Here is an 18,747-nt window from a genome sequence, read left to right on the forward strand (position 1 = left end):
CCTGAAATAAACAGCGAGAGACACAGTGACAGCTGTGACAGTTCTGCAGCGCGCCGCATTTCCGCCGTAATCAGCAAAACTGTAATGAGAAGCCTGGCGTACCGTCTACACACGACGGAGCCGCTCTTGTTGTCCCCGCCACCTGTCCAGGAAAGCAGGAGCACTTGACAGTCTGGGATCTCTCTTCGATCTTGTTCTTGTTGCAGCATCGGTGCGCGGCAATTACCTCACAGGTTCCCGCTTTCACGTGAACTGAAAAGCAGAAACACAGGCGACGGTTAGAAAGCATGTGACGGCGTCCCTGCAACAGTCATTCAGACAGCAGTGGTTTGTTTGTGCCTTTTCTTTAATGTACACAGATTAAAGGCATTTAGCCTGAAGCCCCTTCCCTCCTAATAAATATTTACTATTTCCATGGGCTTTATTGACAATTCTGCTACAGCAAGAGAACACAGATTTAATACACAATCCTCACAGAGCATTTATTGTGACCTTTTAAGAATTATTACACATTGCTTTCTTGCTGTGAGTTAGATGAGAACATTGAAACAGTAATACTTATATCTGAATGGTGCGTGATTTCCTTGATAACAAACAGACACCACAAGCTCTCTCTACATCTTTGTTGGTGTCTTCTATGTGTGTGTCGCTGCTTTTTCACCCGGAGATATTTGTTTTCTTTTTGTTTTTATTAATTTTTGTGTCTGTCGCGTGTTAGAAGTGTCATCAACCCCCCCACTTGCTTGATGTCAAGCCAGCGGGGGATCCCCTGCTGGGTTCTCACATCAAATTCTACGGATCATATACTCGGGGCCAGGAGGAGAAAGTCCGGAGAAAATGTGTAGTGTCTGGGGAGTTCATGTCTGAAAGCAGATTAACACTACACAGACAATAGGCTACATTGAATTGAATCGACCCATTGTCGATTTTCATACATACATACATGCCTGTTTAAAACACCCGTTTCCATTCTTTGTGCTAAGCTAAGCTAACAGACTTCTCTTCACATTTAACATATATGTAGATATAATATATGAAGAAAACCCTGAGCTAAGGTGAAACCACTCCAGCTCTTTCCAAAGGAAACAAAATCTGTCAACCAGCACTTCAGAGCTGCAGAGACTTAACACCTGTTTTCCTTTAGCTCAAGTCTAGTGCTATGCTACGCTAAGCATATGCTAGCTTTAGCTCCATAATATACCATACAGATAGATAATCGTGGCATTGGTGTTCTTATTTAACTCTTGAGAAAAAAGCAAATATCAGACGATCTATGACTTTTCAATATGACCTACAGGAGTCGTCCTTGCCAACCTAATTCATAAAGTAAAGAACATACAGTGCTGAGAAAATGTTTCAATGAAGAAGTTTCATTGACGAAGAACAATTCTTGTTCACATGAGCAGGTGGTAAAACTTTAATCCAATATATAAATGTAGCTCTGCCATGAGGTCGAAGGTTTCGTCAGCAGTGAGCCTCCGTGTCTCCTTTGTTGTAAAGAACGTCCTGTGGGGGTGTTTGAGTAATGTCTTAGCTCGCTCTGGTTTCAAACATCCAAACACAATTCCTACTTGAAATCCAGGTCATCCCCCAGGTGGAGGACCCCGGCTGTGAACCCCAGTGTGGCCCCACCTGTCCAAGTATCCTTGAGCAACACACTTAAATCCACCGAGCCTGCCCCCCGACCAGAGGATGAACAGAGGGTGAACTTCTCTGTTGGGATACGACTAATTAAGTTTCTGAACATTAAAAACCACACGTCTACTTCTAAAGAATGACTTCATTAACATCAGAAAAATGCTTATTACACGTGCTTACATCACAATAACAAAAACAAGGGGGCTATTTTTTACACAAGCAGAACCACCAGCATCAAGTCAATCCAGACATCAATACTGCTCTCCATCTTATATTCATTACTTTCTAGCATGGACTCATCAACCATTCTGAGCGTGTTTGTGCATTTACACGTAACAACCAGGATTGGATAGGTGGCAAGAGAATTCTTTTTTTTTTTTTTAAAGCGGTGAAAAAGTTCTGACATTCCTTTCAGATAAGCCTTAATTATGCCTGCAAAGATTTTCAATTTGGGTCTTGACTTGAAAATAGATTGCAGCGAGCTTCTATCTCCCCATTAGCCAGCAATCCACAAATCTCATCTACAACATTAAAAACATTTTGCTTCCAATCAATAAGGTGCTATTCACATTCCCACAAAAGGCAAGACAACAATTGCTGATCGAGTGCTTTTCACCGAGGAGAAACCTACTGATGCAAAAACAGGTCAGGCTCCGTGCCCTTGATGTGATTATCTTTAAGCCACCAGCACGCCCCCCGGTCAAAGTTAATTTCAAAAGTTGGAATAGCTTTGATGGAATATTCAAACTTTGTTTAAGCAATAGATGCAAATGGACAATAGGTAATCACCAGAGGTGAGACGGGCAAAGACAATTATTGTAAATCACCTGATTATAAAGGAAAACAAATAGCATGTGTTTGCAGTCAGCGTCTAGAAAGGGCTCACTGATTATAGGCCAGCATTACAGATCAAGACTGCAGTACAATTACATTATATCTTTCTATTACTCCTACATTATAATTAAACAAGCTGTCAAAATAAAGTGTCAAGGGACAGATGTCACACTCAAAGCCGCTAAAACGTCCTCCATCTGTCTGCCTGTCTCATCATGAAATGCATCACTGGCTGTAGTTTTGGCCGCATGTACGTATACTCTCTGCTTTGGTGTGAAAAGGAGGAAAGAAAGCTGCAGCACAAGCTGCGGCTGGGACTCTGGACTCATTAAGGTGCAGGAAGCGGCTGGTCGGGGCTGCCCGTGTGGAGAGAAGTGCTGATTAAATCTGGAGCTGCTGGCCGAGGTCACTGACTCTGAGGCTGGACCCTGAACCACCATGCAGTGTGGACAGGATGAGGGGTCAGAGACCAGGGCGCAGTGGTCAGCCTGAGCTGGTAACGATCCATGTGAGAAGAAACAACCATGAACTGACTGTTATGATGTACAGACTATGACAGACAATAATAATAATGAAAATGTCAACAAAAATCTAACTTTTTCTAACTATTTATGGCTTTTGTCTTTGCAATATCTATTTAACTGTTCATTAAATCAGTGGTGGAAGAGTCCACCATTAACACTAGATTCAGACTGTTTTCCTTTAGGATTAAAAAGAAAACAATGTGAGCATATAATCCAGCACAATTTTATCTCAATGATATCTGCCTCCCTGCTTAATGTTCCTTCATTTTGTCCTGTATCACATTTGTGTTTTTTTCACTTCAGTGAACAAAGATACAACATTTTTTTAAAAGGTGCCACTTGGTTGATATTAATGTAAAATAATACAAGAAATAATAGAATTTAACCTAAATGACTTAGTGCTGTATTAGTGTGCATGTTCATGTTTATTTGGCAAAATTCCCAGTTATTTGGTTTCATTTTAGATTTTGTATGTCAGGATTTAATGCCTAAAATTATCCGACATTTATTTAGTTACTTTCTCCGTTAACTTCTTCCTTAATACCCCTTTGTTTGGAAAAAAGTAACGTAAAGTATGGCAATTAAGAAAAACATAAAATGACTATATGATTGTAGGACTATTTTGTAAATAAATCAAATCATTACTTTATTATTTAGTGGACTTTCTGGGCTTGAAAACAACCACAGGCGTGTATGTTATGATGAAGCGTTTCTTCACATGTCCCTTTGGTCTAACACACATGAGTAAATACACGTAAGCACAGCAGCTCTGGGCAGGTAAGAGGTCACCGTGATGCACAAGGACACTTCGTCATTGGATGGATGACCATTAAGCCCCTGATTGTAAAATGATCTGTGTAACCACCAGCGCCACCCTGACACCCTGTCCCCAGCACAAACCGCTGCTTTATATGGTGTCAATGGGAGCAGAGGGGTGTGAGGGTTGTAAAGGGTACAGCACACATGTAGGAGCCACGCGTCGCTGTGTACACGGCTCATAACACCTGTGATCGATACGTTTCTATTCAGGCACTTAGCACTGCGATCAGTTAGAATCAGCCGCCACCCACGTCAGCAGGACGGAGAGATGAGAGACAAAGAAAGGTGAAAGGACAGAGACCACTAACGAGAACTGGCACCAGGCCCAACCCTTCAGCCCAATCAATACCACTCTGAGGCAAAGTACTGTGCTCCACAATCATATTCATTGATCCCTGACTGATAAATGCCAATATGGAACCAGGAGCTGCACAGAGCTGAAGAGGGGAAAAAGGAGGGAAACTACCTTGTTCTACTTTTCTCTTAATACGCCTGGACGTGACACACTTGTTTCACTTTCATTTGACTATCACAGCGTTTGTAAAGCGTCTGCATCTGAAAACTCAGGTTGTCTCCTGACATTAAATGACTGGGAATAGAACTGAGTAATAAAACATGAACGCTGTATATTCCAACATTTATGTTGATAATAATTAAATAATATTCATAAATAATTTGTTTTCACTTGTGCAATGCCCAGTATAAACATACCTGTTTGGAATGGGCTGTATGTTTGGCCTGTGTCAATGCTGGTTGCAGCCAAGACACGCCAGACTGCACCGTCGCTGCCGCACATAAAGCAGTTTGTCTGTTTGGTAAAAGTTCGTTGGAGCTCCACTCAGACTGGAGAACAAGTTGTCGTCCTCATCATCGTGAACACTCTGTTGTCTTGATTAATGATGTTGACTATAAGTTCCCACGCCCCGCTTCTACAAAGTCCAAATTGCACCAAGTCTGCCACTGCACAAGTTTGAGGAAGATGGAATAAATTAAATAGATACATAACTTTAGTGCATAATCTAGCGTTATATTCACTATGTGTGTTATGGCCATCTATTTTTATTAGCATCCAATATTGTACATTTGGTAGCGAGGACATTCACTTACATGTTTAATAACAGATAAACAGAAGTTCTTGTAGCTTGTTTTGGAGTAAAGTTCCCAGGTGAAGCCATCACAGTTGTAAAGTTGTATAAGACAAAAAGACAAAGACCAAATATAGACTTTAGCAGTCAAAAATACCTTCAATAACTTCAACTTACACAACTAGATACTCAAGTTTGACCCCAAATCGTAGTATTACAGCGTCGCGTTACGTTTTTCAGAGGGTTGCTGATTTTCACATCTCATCACAGGCCTGTTAATTAATTATAAATTACTATAATTTGCTGCTTTAAAAAACAGTGAAACTTGTCATGAACAACAAATGTTACAACACAGTAAACTAATTAGCTATATGAACACATATGTTCTGTATATTAAGTGTAACACTTGTATTATAATTGAAAGATTGAAAATTGATTGAAGACTAAACCTGAACTCAACCAGTGCTGATTGAATGTGTTCTGACAGGCAGTCACTTTTCCCATTTATAAAAGTGCAGAGTATCAAACACTGTAAATTACACAGTGCTGTGCAGTAGCTGGTGGTGAATGGTGCAGAACATCTAAAAGCAGAAAATATAAACCTGTCATTACTTGTACGGGGGTGCGGGGCATATATAAATAAGAGTGTGCGGCGTGTGACTCCTCTGACACAAAAACAGGAAGAGTTGACAGATGCACTCTGCTTTCAATTTGCTCATTTTACCTGTCACGTTGCCCACCGCGCTCTCTCCGACTTCACATCACGTTCATCAGGCAGCAGTTTGCTAATGTGGTGACAAAAGGCAGGCAGCCAAACAGAAGAGGAACAGTTTCCCCTCAAGTTTATTTATAAAATATCTTCGTGTTGTGCTTTTCAGTGAAATGGCAAACACCCGACGCCTGGAGACACTGAGATGATAAAATGAAGATAGAGGAGGTGTGTTTGACGAGATATGAGACTCTGCACTGAGGTTCTTTCAGGGTAAAAATACATGTGTTGACTCGACAGTGTAAAGCACCAATGTGTATTCTGTTTACTTATATGTATATATCATAGACTATATATAAGGACGGAACTTGATTGCGTCCTGATGGCTGGCTGCAGTATAGGTCATGCATATCACCACCTCCATGTTAGTAGATGGGGCATGGACTAAACTAAAATCTCATTAATGTAGTTGTTATGACACTGCTGTGGTGATAAGTTTTGTATTACTTAGGTATTTGATGCTATAAAAACAGGGTGAAACGTCATGATGGACGGCTGACACTGATTCAGTGAGTGTATCAGCAAGACCTTGATCCCGCGGCCACATCAATCAATCACTGCTGAGCTGACTTTTCGGTCCAAATGTGCAAGATGGCAGCCATTAGGGATATTTTGGCTTTATTTCAGGAGAGTAGGAGGAAGTAGAGACATGTCTTCCATCTTTAGACACGGTCAATAGTTTAAATAATTTTTTTCTTGATACGCTACTTTGTACTTGTAATTAAGTTGTGACTTTGGCTACTGTTGATATGTGCTGGGGTTTTTTGTGGGTTTATTTATATATAATATTTTCTCTTTATTCTCCTTTTGTTCGCTTATATTCTGGCTATGCAGCAAAAGCATGTCATCATGGGTAAAATTTGCATTCTTGTCTTCTGCCCGTGTTTCTTCTCCTAAAACTCTTACATAAACAATATCAGGAAAATCAGGCCATGGTACTCTAAGAATCTGTGAGATGAATAAGGAAATGGAAATGAATCATGTAATTCAACAGCTGCATTAAAATAAAAGAAGACATTTGGGTTACATTAATAGAACTGATTATATATGTATGGATTGTGTTCTTCCAAAAAACGACTGTATAATTATAGATCCAAGGTCAGTCTAACTCACTGTTATTTGTTAATGTACATACAGTCTTTTGAAGGTGATCTTTTTCTAAATTCACTTACACAGGACACATTTACATTAAAAGTAGGATGATTCAGAAAGCCCTTTAGAAATTCCACTGGAGACTAAACCTCCTGGGAACAGCTCCCTACTCTCATTCCTGTCCTGCCAGTTGTTGCCAGTCACTGGGGTAAAGCACTCTCCCGTTGTCCGTATCTCAGAACCAATCATACCAGTTTTAAAGCCACTGGTCTTTCTCAGCTCCTACGGCAATCAAACAATTGATCTAACATTCAGGGAGGCATCAAGAACAACACGCTGTTCCAACTTGTCAGCTGCCTGACTGGCTGTACATCGGCCTCACCTGGTCAGTCAAGCACAAGATACAGTAATAGAAGCACAACGGGAGATACGTGAAAAAGCAGAGGGGCGGCGTTCATTTCGTTGTTGACAGCGAGACTTCACCGACTGCAGCAAACCCCGAATTACAAATATGTCTTGTGCCAGTTTGACGCACAGGATGTTTCAATTGTCATGGAACAAAGAAAGCCTATTGTGTTGTATTAAAAAGGCCCATCTCGACCACATGTCTGTCAAGTCCCAGAAAATGTCTGTCACTGAGGTGAAATGATGTAGAAATCCCTGTAATGGAGTCGTTTTCCTCGTGCAGGAATTTGATGAAATCTCTTACCAGTGACAGAATTCCCTTTTTTCTGCTTAACAATAACATGACTGAAGCCTCAATGGGAGACTGAAGGTTTGCTAAGATGACAGCCATGACAGACCTACTTTAATAATAAGTACTTAACATCACAAAGCACTTATTAAAGTTGACATCCATAACTTAACGACGACATTGCAAATGCCTGAGCAATTCTTTTTCTGTATCTTTCACCCTTTGTGTTTGGAATGTGGTGACATCCTAGAGGAGACATGTTGTGCTCATGTTCATGTTTATAATTTTAAGTCATGTTATAACTTGAAAGGTTTAATTGCTGTGATGTTTAGAAAACAAATGATTTTTCTCATTCAGCCTCCGTCTGCAAACCTTGCTTTTAGCTCCTGTCTCTTTAAGACCCCCCCCCCCCCCCCCCCCCCTCCAGATGAAGCCCAGTCTGCTCTGATTGGCCAGCTGACCAACTCTACTGTGATTGGTCATCTGGTTCCCGTGCAAATGTTAAATGCTTTGGGGGCGTGCCGGGCTAACCACTAGACGGGGTATCGTGATGTCACATTTGAGGAGCGTCAGGAGCAGTGTTTTCTACAGGGGAGGGGAACTCCCTTTACAATGGATTTGGGCTTTTTAACTTTGCCGACTTTTAAATACACATAATACCTATAAAACAAACTAGGGGAAACAGAAAAACTGAGAAAAGCTTTATATGTCTCCCTTAATGTGAATCCAATTTAATCACCGTAGTGATAAAGGGCGTCAGGTACGACATTTCGATAACAGGAGCTAGTCTGCAACGAGGTCAAACGTGCTGCTTTAACACAGATGATATTAGAGGCTGGGAGACATATTGGCCCACTGATACCAGCTCATCACATATTTATCAGATAATAACTACGAAGAAGTTTCAGTACAGATATGAAAAACCCTAACTTAAGTGTAAAAACTCAAGGTTGTGGTTCTACCTACTTCTTGGCTGGGAGCGACGTATCATCACCACGAGGCAAAGATTAAACAAACAGCACCCGGCCTGTTAATTAGTGAGCTTCAGAGGTGCTGAGAGGCACATTTTGTCACATTTGGATGGAGCCTGGCTCGCTGCCCCCCTGCTAACACTCTTTATGCTAAGATGAGCTAATGGGCTGCAGGCTGTACTGCAACATTCAACTTTTAGATGTGAGAGAGGCATTTATCTTTCCATTAAAAAGAAAACACTCATATATTTATTCCTTTAATAATGTGTAAACATATATTAGGCATTCAAAAAAATAGACTGTCCAACCTTTGGGGATACTTTTGATGTGTCTGTGTCTCTACTCAGCCGAAATTTCATATTATACACAGGTCTTTTTCACAGCAGATATTTTGATATACATTTATCGTGATTGAACAAAAAGCACAAACAGGTGAAGTCCCTGATGACATGAACTCTCAGCTCTGTTTGGTTCAAGCGTCACAGTGTGAGAGATGGAACAGTAACCAGACTTCACAACACCGGGACCCAGAGACAGAGACAGAGGCAGCTCAGTTCAGCCATCATTTATTTTATCATTTAAACCTTCGCTGATCCGCCTGTGACAAGTCGAAATATCTGCAGTGAAGAGGGTTTAGTTCTTTAAAACTCTGGCATCTGATTCTATCTGAGCAAAGAGTGTTAGCTTCCCAACATCACTGCAACAGGATCAGTTTGGAGTAGGGGGATCGGGCACTCAAAGGGAAACTACTGCAACAGGCATCATATTCCCTTTTCTTTTGAATGCTTAAATAAGTGAGACAAAAAAAAAAACATTTCTATCATGTTTGTGCCTCTGTAACATTGGTTGATCACTCACATTTAGAAGAAGAATCAACAAAATAAATATTGGACAAAGTCATGAATCAACTCTTAAATCAATGTTATCCTCACATATCCAGTCAGGCTCTGGATAATATCGCAGCAAAATGTATGCAAGAGCAAGAGCTGACAATGATACAATTAACAGAATAATAGTTCCTAAATATCAATATATGTAATTACAGTACAATAAAACACATCTATATCAATCTTATACCTATAAAAACCTCTTGATAGCGTCAGTGGATCTTTATGTAGCCAGAAGAAACTCTCTATAACATCCCCGGAGAGTTCCTGAGCACAATCAGATAAAAAAGGAGAATACGATATAATAAATATAAGAGTTTCCTCAAAGGTGCTTCGTGGACAAAAACAAATAAAGAAATAAGAGAACACCCAGTCGTGAGTCACATGATCAATGACCTGTTACAGAGCATCAGCCAGGGTAGTGTCAGGGTAAAAGTGCCTCATGGTTAATTTGAACTTAGATGACTGACATCAGAGCAACAGAAACAGGTGGTTTTTTAAAGAAATGGCTGAAACACAGAGAGACATCAGTTAACAGAGAGTCACAGATAAGATCAGCTGCGGACTTCTGCACATCCTCCCGCTCGCTGAGGGAGCCGAGATTGTATGGACGTAAAAAAAACCAACATAATTACAGAAGCCCATTACAACTTAAACACTTTAATAATCCGACCACTAACAATTTACAGCGAGTCACTTCTAAAAGAGAACTAATCAAGTGCAAAGATCAAACAAGCACACTTGACACAGACCAATCGTAGCCGAGAGAACTGCGCGCCTAAAGATGTTCAGACGAATTAACGTCACGTCAAACGTTATCTCTCGGCCACTTTGTTGACATGAGCCGGCGTATCGTCCTTGACAGGAAACAAAAAGCTCTTTATCCACTGAGGCATGAAGCAACAAGTCCTGCTTCTGTGCGCTTTCACCGCAGAGCAAAACATACAGTGAGTGTGTTTTTTTTTCTTTTCTGTTTCAGTCTCAGGGCTCACGCAGCGTTCTGCAAGTCGTCCTCTTTACAGTCAGCAGATGCAGAGGCAGATGAAAACAGGGAAAGCCGAGTCACGTCGTGGCCACAGGCCCAGACCGGAGATACAGCAACATCCAATAAAAACAGAGGTTTTAGGCCATTCAATAGAGAAACCTGATTAATTAGTAATGATTCAAATTACAGTGTTTTCTCTAGATACCGATAACCCATTTCAGTGAGTCACAAAGCCTCTGCATGCTGAACACAGGCTTACTGCAGCATATTTCCCAGGTAAAGCTGAGCATGTGGTGCTAAAGATCACAGCTGCCAGCTTCACACAGCCGGAACACTCAGTCAAAGGAAATGTCGACTGGTCCATTAAAAATAGATCCAGGTAGAACAATTCAAATGGCCGCGTGAAAAAAATAAAAAAAATAACTGAAATCTTTTTAACGTGGCAGCAAACACACCAGAGACGCACAGAGGTATTGGTTTATGAAACATTCATTACTTTTCCTGGTGAGAAACATGAAGAGAACTCTCACAAGAGCGGTGTTTAATTGGATTAGCGTATTCAGAAAAGCCTGACTCATTTCTACCCAGCTGTAAACCTGCTGAGCTGACAATCAGGCCCAGCAAGACCCCAGAAATAAGCCTGTGTCTGAGCGAGACGGAGGCAGGAGCTCGGTCCACAGGGAAATCAGTATTTATCAACATGGATGTTGTTCTCATCATTTTCTCTTTTATGAATATTGGTCAGGATTGCATTTTATTTATCGCCTCGGTTGTAGAAATTAAGGAGAAGCGGAATCGTGCAACACAAACAAAGAGAAAGGAGAATAAACCGTCTATGGATTTCCAATAGTTCTAAACAACCAAGCAATGAGGGACATGACAGTGTGTAACGGGACAGGAGTCGCTGGTCGTGACGAACCCTCAGAGAATCATCACCCTGCTCTACTGAGCATTACTCTTCTTGTTTTTACAGTTTGATTCATCCTTTCAGCTTTAATCAGCGTTTTCTAAGAAAACACTGATAAACCGACTGTGAGTCCAGCACCAAACAGCAGAGAGACACAAACAGTGAGTAGCTGGTGAACATGGTGGAGCATTTAGAGACTGGAGAGCTAGATAGTTCATTCAGGAGGTGGTGGAGACCAAAACAGATCGAATGATGAGTTGCCATACAAAAAAATTAAGCCAAAACATCGCAGAAACAGGTGCCGCCATTTTGCATTGGCGATGTCATGAGGATGTCCTGCGCAGTAGTAATCCTAGAGAAGAGCTGTGATACTAGGTTTCAACCAATAACTGCAATCGACCAATTGTCAATCATGACATTTCATCCCATTTTTATTGCATCTGATAATTAATTAAAACCAAACTTATCCGAAATATTAACACTTAACACTAAAATGACAGAAGGCATCTTTGAGAAAAATTTAATCTGTACTTTGGTCTATAATCCCAACCATTAACATGGAGGGGGCGTTGTTTATGACCCATACTGCAGCCAGCCACCAGGAGGTTGATCAAGAACATGAGGCTTCACATTTGGAAGCTGTCATGTCGTCATCTTCACAGACTACTTTCTGTCACATACTGATACAAATGTTTACTATGGATTCATTTAAGAAATGACGAACAACGTGTTTTGTCATTTAGTGTGGAGAACTACCTGGAGCATTTCTGTTACGTTAAATATTTTTAGAAAGCTGTAGGAGCCTTGTTACCCCCCCCCCTATCTTTGTTGTTCTTGCCAGTGTTCCTGTTTGAACTGAAATGTATACAAGAGAAGTGGTGAGCCAAAGTCATGTTGGAAAAACATATGAGAATCTCACTTTGTTTGAAAAATACTGGAATATCCCCCCGAGGAAGTACTTCTAGTACTACATTCAGAGGTTCAGTACTCACACCGACAATCAAGCCAACGAATTGGAGACTTTCAGTTACCAAAATAAAGCACATATATTGTTCGGTCATCAATCCTTTGGTCCTCATACACCCGCTTTCTCTTTTTAATCTTTGACTCACTGACTCCAGTCTTCAGAGAGCAGGAATACAGAAACAGATGAGTGGGCTCTCACATTCCCCGAGTGTATGCTTTAGTGGTTTAGATGAAGTCCATGTCAGTGCCATTCATCTGACTGCCACGACGTTAGAGCCCACCACTGACTGATCAATTGAAGTCCCTCAAGGAATCATACAGCCTTATAAGTGAAAGGCTACTGAAGTTATTAAATCCAGGGACAGCAGCAGCAGCAGCAGCAGCAGCAGCAGCCGCAGCACAGGCCCAAAAAAAGAGACACGCTCACACTCAAAGCCCTCAGCGAAGAAAGTGTTGTTTTGACACGGTTACTCATTCTCTAGACACTCACTAAAAATGTAATAAGAAATGTTCAGACACATCATAGAGCCATTATAGGCTTTTTTTTCCTCATTTCGGCTCATATGGTTTCTCTGTCAGTCTGAGTGGGAGAGAGTCTGCATTTTTCATCATCTCATCTTAACACTGCAACAATCCAAAATAAAATAAAAAGTCAGCTCTCTACACTTCTTTGCTCATGATCTACTTGGTGATATCGCAGTTTTTTGTTTTTTTTTACATCTATCACTACATACACTTTCATTTATTCAGATCCAGAGACATTCTCCACACATTTTTTTTTAGTCACATCTAAATATGAGACAGTATCACCATGAAGAAAAAGGCTGCTAATTAAAGCTGCAACTTCTAGTCTAACATTGTCCGCTTCTGAAATTAGTACTTGTTTGTTTGTTGGTGTGAAGTGATTTGCAAAACAAATGATCAAATATCGAGTTTAAGGTGTTAAAACAAATTAAAAGGAAAAATCCCCTCCAGCGTCCTTCTTATTTGCACTTTTCTCCAATTTGTGCAGTGCCAGTTCAAAACTTGCTTGTTATCTTGTTAAGAGTTCTATATTTAATTCAATCATCTGATCGTCAGCATCTCATTTCCAAGTGACTGCTGTGGGAGGATTTATCTAATATTAAACATTAATAAATCTCTGTCTGTCTGTGGCTCGCACATCTTGAGAGCAGCTCATCTTATCGGCTTCACACTTGGCACGAGTGTTGTCGAGGGCTTGAGGAGGTGCAGTGTTGGATTTTGGTGTGATTTGGTTCAATATGCATAACATTTGAATAAACAGGCGACCACAGCACTGTAGCGGCGGCCGGGACTTATCATCACATATGTCGTTAAAGATCATGACAACAGAGCGTTCCTGACGACAACAGGTTTGCTTAAAACAACATCAATAACAGCTGATTCTCAAAGTGGAGGTTCTGCGTTTCTGAGTCGAGCTCCGCTGAACTTTGAACAAACAGGTGAACAGTTTTCCGTGCAGCAGCGGTGGTGCAGCGGTCATGCAGTCGGCCTTTATTTGCCGCAGCTTAATTACTGCAAGTCCCTTCTACAGTTTCAGAAAGAAAGCTGCAACCATAGCATCACCACAGGCCGAACAGGCAGGTTTAGAACAGGCACTGCACTAGTATTCATAATAAGAATGATAATAATAGGCCCTTATTTATCAGATACCTCATCAGAAAACACTGGGCAAAGATTCAAAAGGATTGATGTCACACATAGACAGAAATTTTATTTGGCTGCTGTATTGTACTGAGTTTTATCTGATTGTACCCAAAATATTGGCAAGTGAGGGAAGATTAATTGAGCCTCTGAGTGTTATAGCAGCCATTTCCCTAAACTGGAGAATCTGCATTTATTTGACTGAACTTGACTTTAAACTTAAACTGGGATATATTTCAGGACCAGAGTAATATTTGGTTGAGAAAACGGCCGTCAAATATATTTTTGCACCAGCAAGGAAAATATTAGAAACAATTTAAAGACTGTAACAGGCTGTTCTAAGCTGTTGTGTTGCTCATACACGGACGTCAGAAAACAGAAAATATTTATAAAGACCAAACAACAATGTTAGATGATGCAGCAGCATCACAAACGTTGTTTCACCTGATAAAAGTAATCATGTTAGGGAGAGGATAAAAAGCAGCACCATGGAGAAATGTTTGGAGGAGCAGGTCCCTGTTTTGTTTTTGTCAAGCTCACAAGAACATATCCAAGCACATCACATTCCTGATAGTGGTTCGTTCCACCTCATGGATTTACAAAGTGCATTTTGTTGTAAACTGAATGTAAGCATGACGGCGTTTATATGAATAAAAAAGAAATCTGTGCTGTTCGGGAAAGGTCATGGATTTAGAACAAAAAAATACCAATGGGTTCCACCTCCTGGTTCCAGATACAATATTTAACCAAGGTGAAAATCCTTTCCCAAGCACTAACTCCAAGCTTCGAGTGGTAAACATAACTGTGAAAATGTCATGAACAGATTCCATGGACAACAAAACCACGACTTCAGGTTTTGCAGATTTGTTTGGTAAATAGTAAACTTCATGTATTTCTACAGCACCTTTCAAAACACACTTACACAGTGCTTTACAAGAAAAAAAATAATACAGTTCGAAGATCACACAGAACTAGAGCCCAAGTACAAAAATAAATAAAGTTACAGATGAGAAAAGAGTAAAAACAGGATAAGATTAAATATTATATAATGATTGAAATACATGGGAAGTCAGAAGTAGGAGAAAGCACACTGACAAAAATGTGTCTTTTCCAGAGATGTAAGGGAGGATAAGGAGTTTGCGACAAATGTATTTCCCCATGCAGATGTACATCCACAGTGGCTGCAAACTCAACAAGGCTCAACGGAACGGCTTGAATTGGCTTTAACTGGACAGAGAATCTGTTTTTCACATATATAAACAAGACTCTTCTTCTTTAAGCAAGTTTTAATTTCATTCATTTTAGGTGAAATGCTTTACAGGTTCAGTGTGTAGAATTTAGTGACATCTAGTGGTGAAGTTGCATGCAGCAGCTGATCACCCCTGACCTCAACCTCACCTTCCAAACATTAAATGTCATAAAAACTCAAAAGGTGTTTAGTTTGTCCAGTTTGGGTTACTGTAAAAAACATGGCGGCCTCCGTAGAGAGGAGCCACTCTGATGTAAATATAAAGTATTTAAATATAAAGGGTCCATTCTAGGGTAAGGACAACAACAATTCGTACAGTTTGGGTGAAACACACTATAGTGAATATCTGCCAAAAGATCCATTTCACCTTAATCTTTCACACTGAACCTTTAAACTTTGGTTTGAAGTGTTTTAGGATAATGTTTATAACAGGAGAGCACGTCTGAAACTGGATTTTCTAAAAGCATCGTCACTGTCGAGCTGCACCACGTCTGTGTTGGGCTCCACAGAGGCAGACAGGAACTAGAGATCCTCTTCTCCTGTCTCGGGCTTCTCATCTGACATGCACACATGTGGGTTATCTGTCAAGTGGATGTCATGTCTGCTCTAAACGGCTGACATCTCCGCTCGCCAACTGGATTCCCAATGTTTTTCATCTCGGGCAGATCCCACTGACGCCTCTCGGAGCTGACTGACAGCCACGGTGTCATGAAAAAGAGGATTGGTTAAACTAAGAGTGGGGATGAGGGTCCCCACTTAAACTGTATGATTCTGCAGCAATGACAGAGCCACAATGATCTGTGCCGCAGACGGATCCGTCTTCATTAGGAGGAGGAGGAGACGACAGAGTGTGTTAGAAGCGGAGCAAAAATGGAAGCGTCTGGAAAAATAAGAAGAACTCTTCGCTTAAATTTACTCAAAGCTGAGGATCAGAGATCAGCGTCCTCTAAATCAAGCCGTCATGTAATTACATTAACAACGCTGCTAACTGAGAGGTATATTTAACCTTCTGAATCAAACCTTGTCCTGGAAAACAATATTATCTCATTAGTGGCGAAGCAGCCACCAGCGCTGATCCCCCGTTGCACCGCCGACCGCCTGAGGACACTATTAAAGGAGCATCTGACCTGTCCACCCACTGACAGCTCAATATATATGTTCCTCGTTTTAATAGACCATCTTGCTGAAAAATATGTCGACAAACCTTTTAAAAAAGCCATTTCAGAAGAACTCCAATGGTTCCACCCATTACATTTTATGCTCCAGTCCATTCACATAAACTTGATGCTGAGCCTCGGCTGCTGTTTTTATGGTCCGATATGGGCCGCACTTTATTCGCGGGGAGATGTGAGCCAGAAGGCAAGAAGTCACGGAGCGCAGCCGCAAGATGGAGGCAAGCAATTGATAGACTGCATTTTAGAAGCTTATATTTCACTTGATTCAGTCAGTATCCAGCCTCTAGTGAATAACTATCAGGCCATAGCCAAGCATTACTTTAAAAAGAAAGGAGGAAACTACACCCAAGGCTGAGCGGCTGACGAGTTTCCCTCCGACTTCCTTAGCCAACGTCGCCCGACTACAGATGAGCACTCATAAATGTCTGTTAGGATTTAAATTATCAAACTGCATGGAAAAGAGGTTTCAGGGGACAGCTGTTGAGGCAAATGTGTTCAATTTACGATTGGGGGCTACAAATCTGTAATAGTAAGTAGAGGGAATTAGTGTTTAGAGAGGACATTAAACTTTCCTGACGTGTTCTAAGGCATCTTGAAATAATACTATGTGCCGGTGTGGAGACAGATGTCAAGCTGCTGGGAAGCCTTCACTGGTGTTAATGGCAGCTGAGCGACGACAACCGTCCCCCAGAAGGAGAAAAGAGAGTTGAATTTCAGTTGATCAAAATTTATGACAAATATGGCACATGTCTGAGAGCAGGTTGGAGAGTATTGGTCTTTTGATTAGACTTTATATAACTGAAGATAACAGCAGAGATGAACGATATGTAAAGACCCTGTCGGACGGACTCTTGCATGTTCTCCTCATGTGCATGTGTCTCTGGATGGATGAAGCACTTATGAAGCAAGAAGGTTCTGGGTTTGAATAGAATCGGCTGAATCGTTAAGGTCTAGTTAGGCAAAGGAAAGGACCTGACATATCTTTCTGTGTGGAGTTTGCATGTCTACGTGGGATCTCTCCAGCTTCCTCCCACAGTCCAAATACACACACGTAGGGTTTATTGGAGACTCTAAATTGCCCGTAGCTGTGAATGAGATTGTGAAGGCTTGTTTGTTTAAGTGCGTCTGCCCTGTGACAGAAATGGTGACCTGTCCGCAGGGATTAGCTCCAGCTTCCTCTGCGAACCTCAAAGGAAAAGCGGTAACGATGGATGGATGAAAAAGCTATGATTCATGTTTTTAGAATAACTACAGATCAAATGCGATGGCAAGGTGGAAAAGTGGAAAAGTGGTTAGCCCTGTTATCAGAGAGTTCTGGGTTTGAGCCTGATAGCTGGTTAGGGTCTTTCTGGTATAGGTGATGGATGGATGAAGCAGCTATGATTATAGTTTTTTTTATAATAACCATGGATCAAATGACATCCCTTATAGAATGACAAATATGTTGCCAGTAACTACAGAGCTCTGGAACCTTTTAGCATCCCTTAGCTGCTCTTATAGTGTTTTTTTTTGTGCCAGCTACAAACCTCTAAAATAAACTGTACGTTGCTCAGCAGAAAGAAAAAGTTCCCAGGTACTGGAGGTGGTGAGCATAGTGTTTCCCTCAGGAAAAAGTAGAGTGAATGTAGGATTTACATTCGAAAGGCACGACTCCGACTTAACACTAATATTGCTCCACGTCTGTGGGATGTTAAAATAGCTGCTCGATAACAAGTTTGCTTTATCAAATTAAAGGGTGATAATGATGCGAGTGTCACAGCTTGTCCCCAAAATCAATTATTCTGGGCTCAACTTCCCTATTAAGGACACTTTCTTTTTATTTTAAATATATCTGTGCACTCTATAAACGAACTGACCCAACATAACTTGACTACAGGCGCTAACTTTGAGAGTTTATTCATGTTCTAAGAGCTGATTCGTGATTGATCAACCATCATCTCACCTTGTGAAACTAAGAGCTTGAACTGTGGATAAACTCAGCAGGTGGTCGCTGCTCTTTGAAGCAGCACATGAACCGTCGTCAGGTTTGAAATATCAAGTAAGATGGAGGCAGTTTAGATTCTGATCGCTCAGACAGTCATTTTAGATCCATTTGCTCTTTGTCACCTGCTTCATATGAAAATGCTGATGTTGGACTGTGATGCAGTTGCTCAGGACAGGATGTCATGTAGGACACAATGATGTAGATAGAGAAGATGTTCATGCCATGTGGTTATAAGTATGTTATTTAAGTTCAAAAACACTTTCCTCGAGGTTTCAATGAATTTAAATCCTGTGTTCTCTGACTGTCTCCATTCTGTCTGGTTCTACACATATCTCTATTAACAGTGTAGGTGAGGGACAAGATTTTGGGCCCTGGTTTCTAATTCTAGCTTGATCCGTCACGTTCGAGTCGACCCTGCAGGTAAAGAGTCCCTTAGGAGAAGAGGCGGAACACAGTGACCAGAGTGCATCGGCTATTAGCTTTTTAATTTATCTGCATTCATA

At 41.0% G+C, this 18,747-nt stretch overlaps 1 protein-coding gene across 2 annotated transcripts in view; it reads right to left on the reverse strand.

Annotated features, from left to right (window-relative positions):
- si:dkey-238f9.1 (chemokine-like protein TAFA-2) overlaps nt 1-18,747 on the reverse strand; it is a 94,529-nt gene that overhangs the window by 11,167 nt on the left and 64,615 nt on the right. For both annotated transcript variants that reach the window (XM_034586399.1, XM_034586398.1), the window contains exon 3: nt 103-252. In XM_034586399.1, the coding sequence (XP_034442290.1) occupies nt 103-252 (150 nt within the window). The remainder of the gene's footprint in view (nt 1-102; nt 253-18,747) is intronic.

This window comes from Hippoglossus hippoglossus, chromosome 5 (genome assembly GCF_009819705.1).
Source record: "Hippoglossus hippoglossus isolate fHipHip1 chromosome 5, fHipHip1.pri, whole genome shotgun sequence".
Classification (NCBI taxonomy): Eukaryota; Metazoa; Chordata; class Actinopteri; order Pleuronectiformes; family Pleuronectidae; genus Hippoglossus; species Hippoglossus hippoglossus.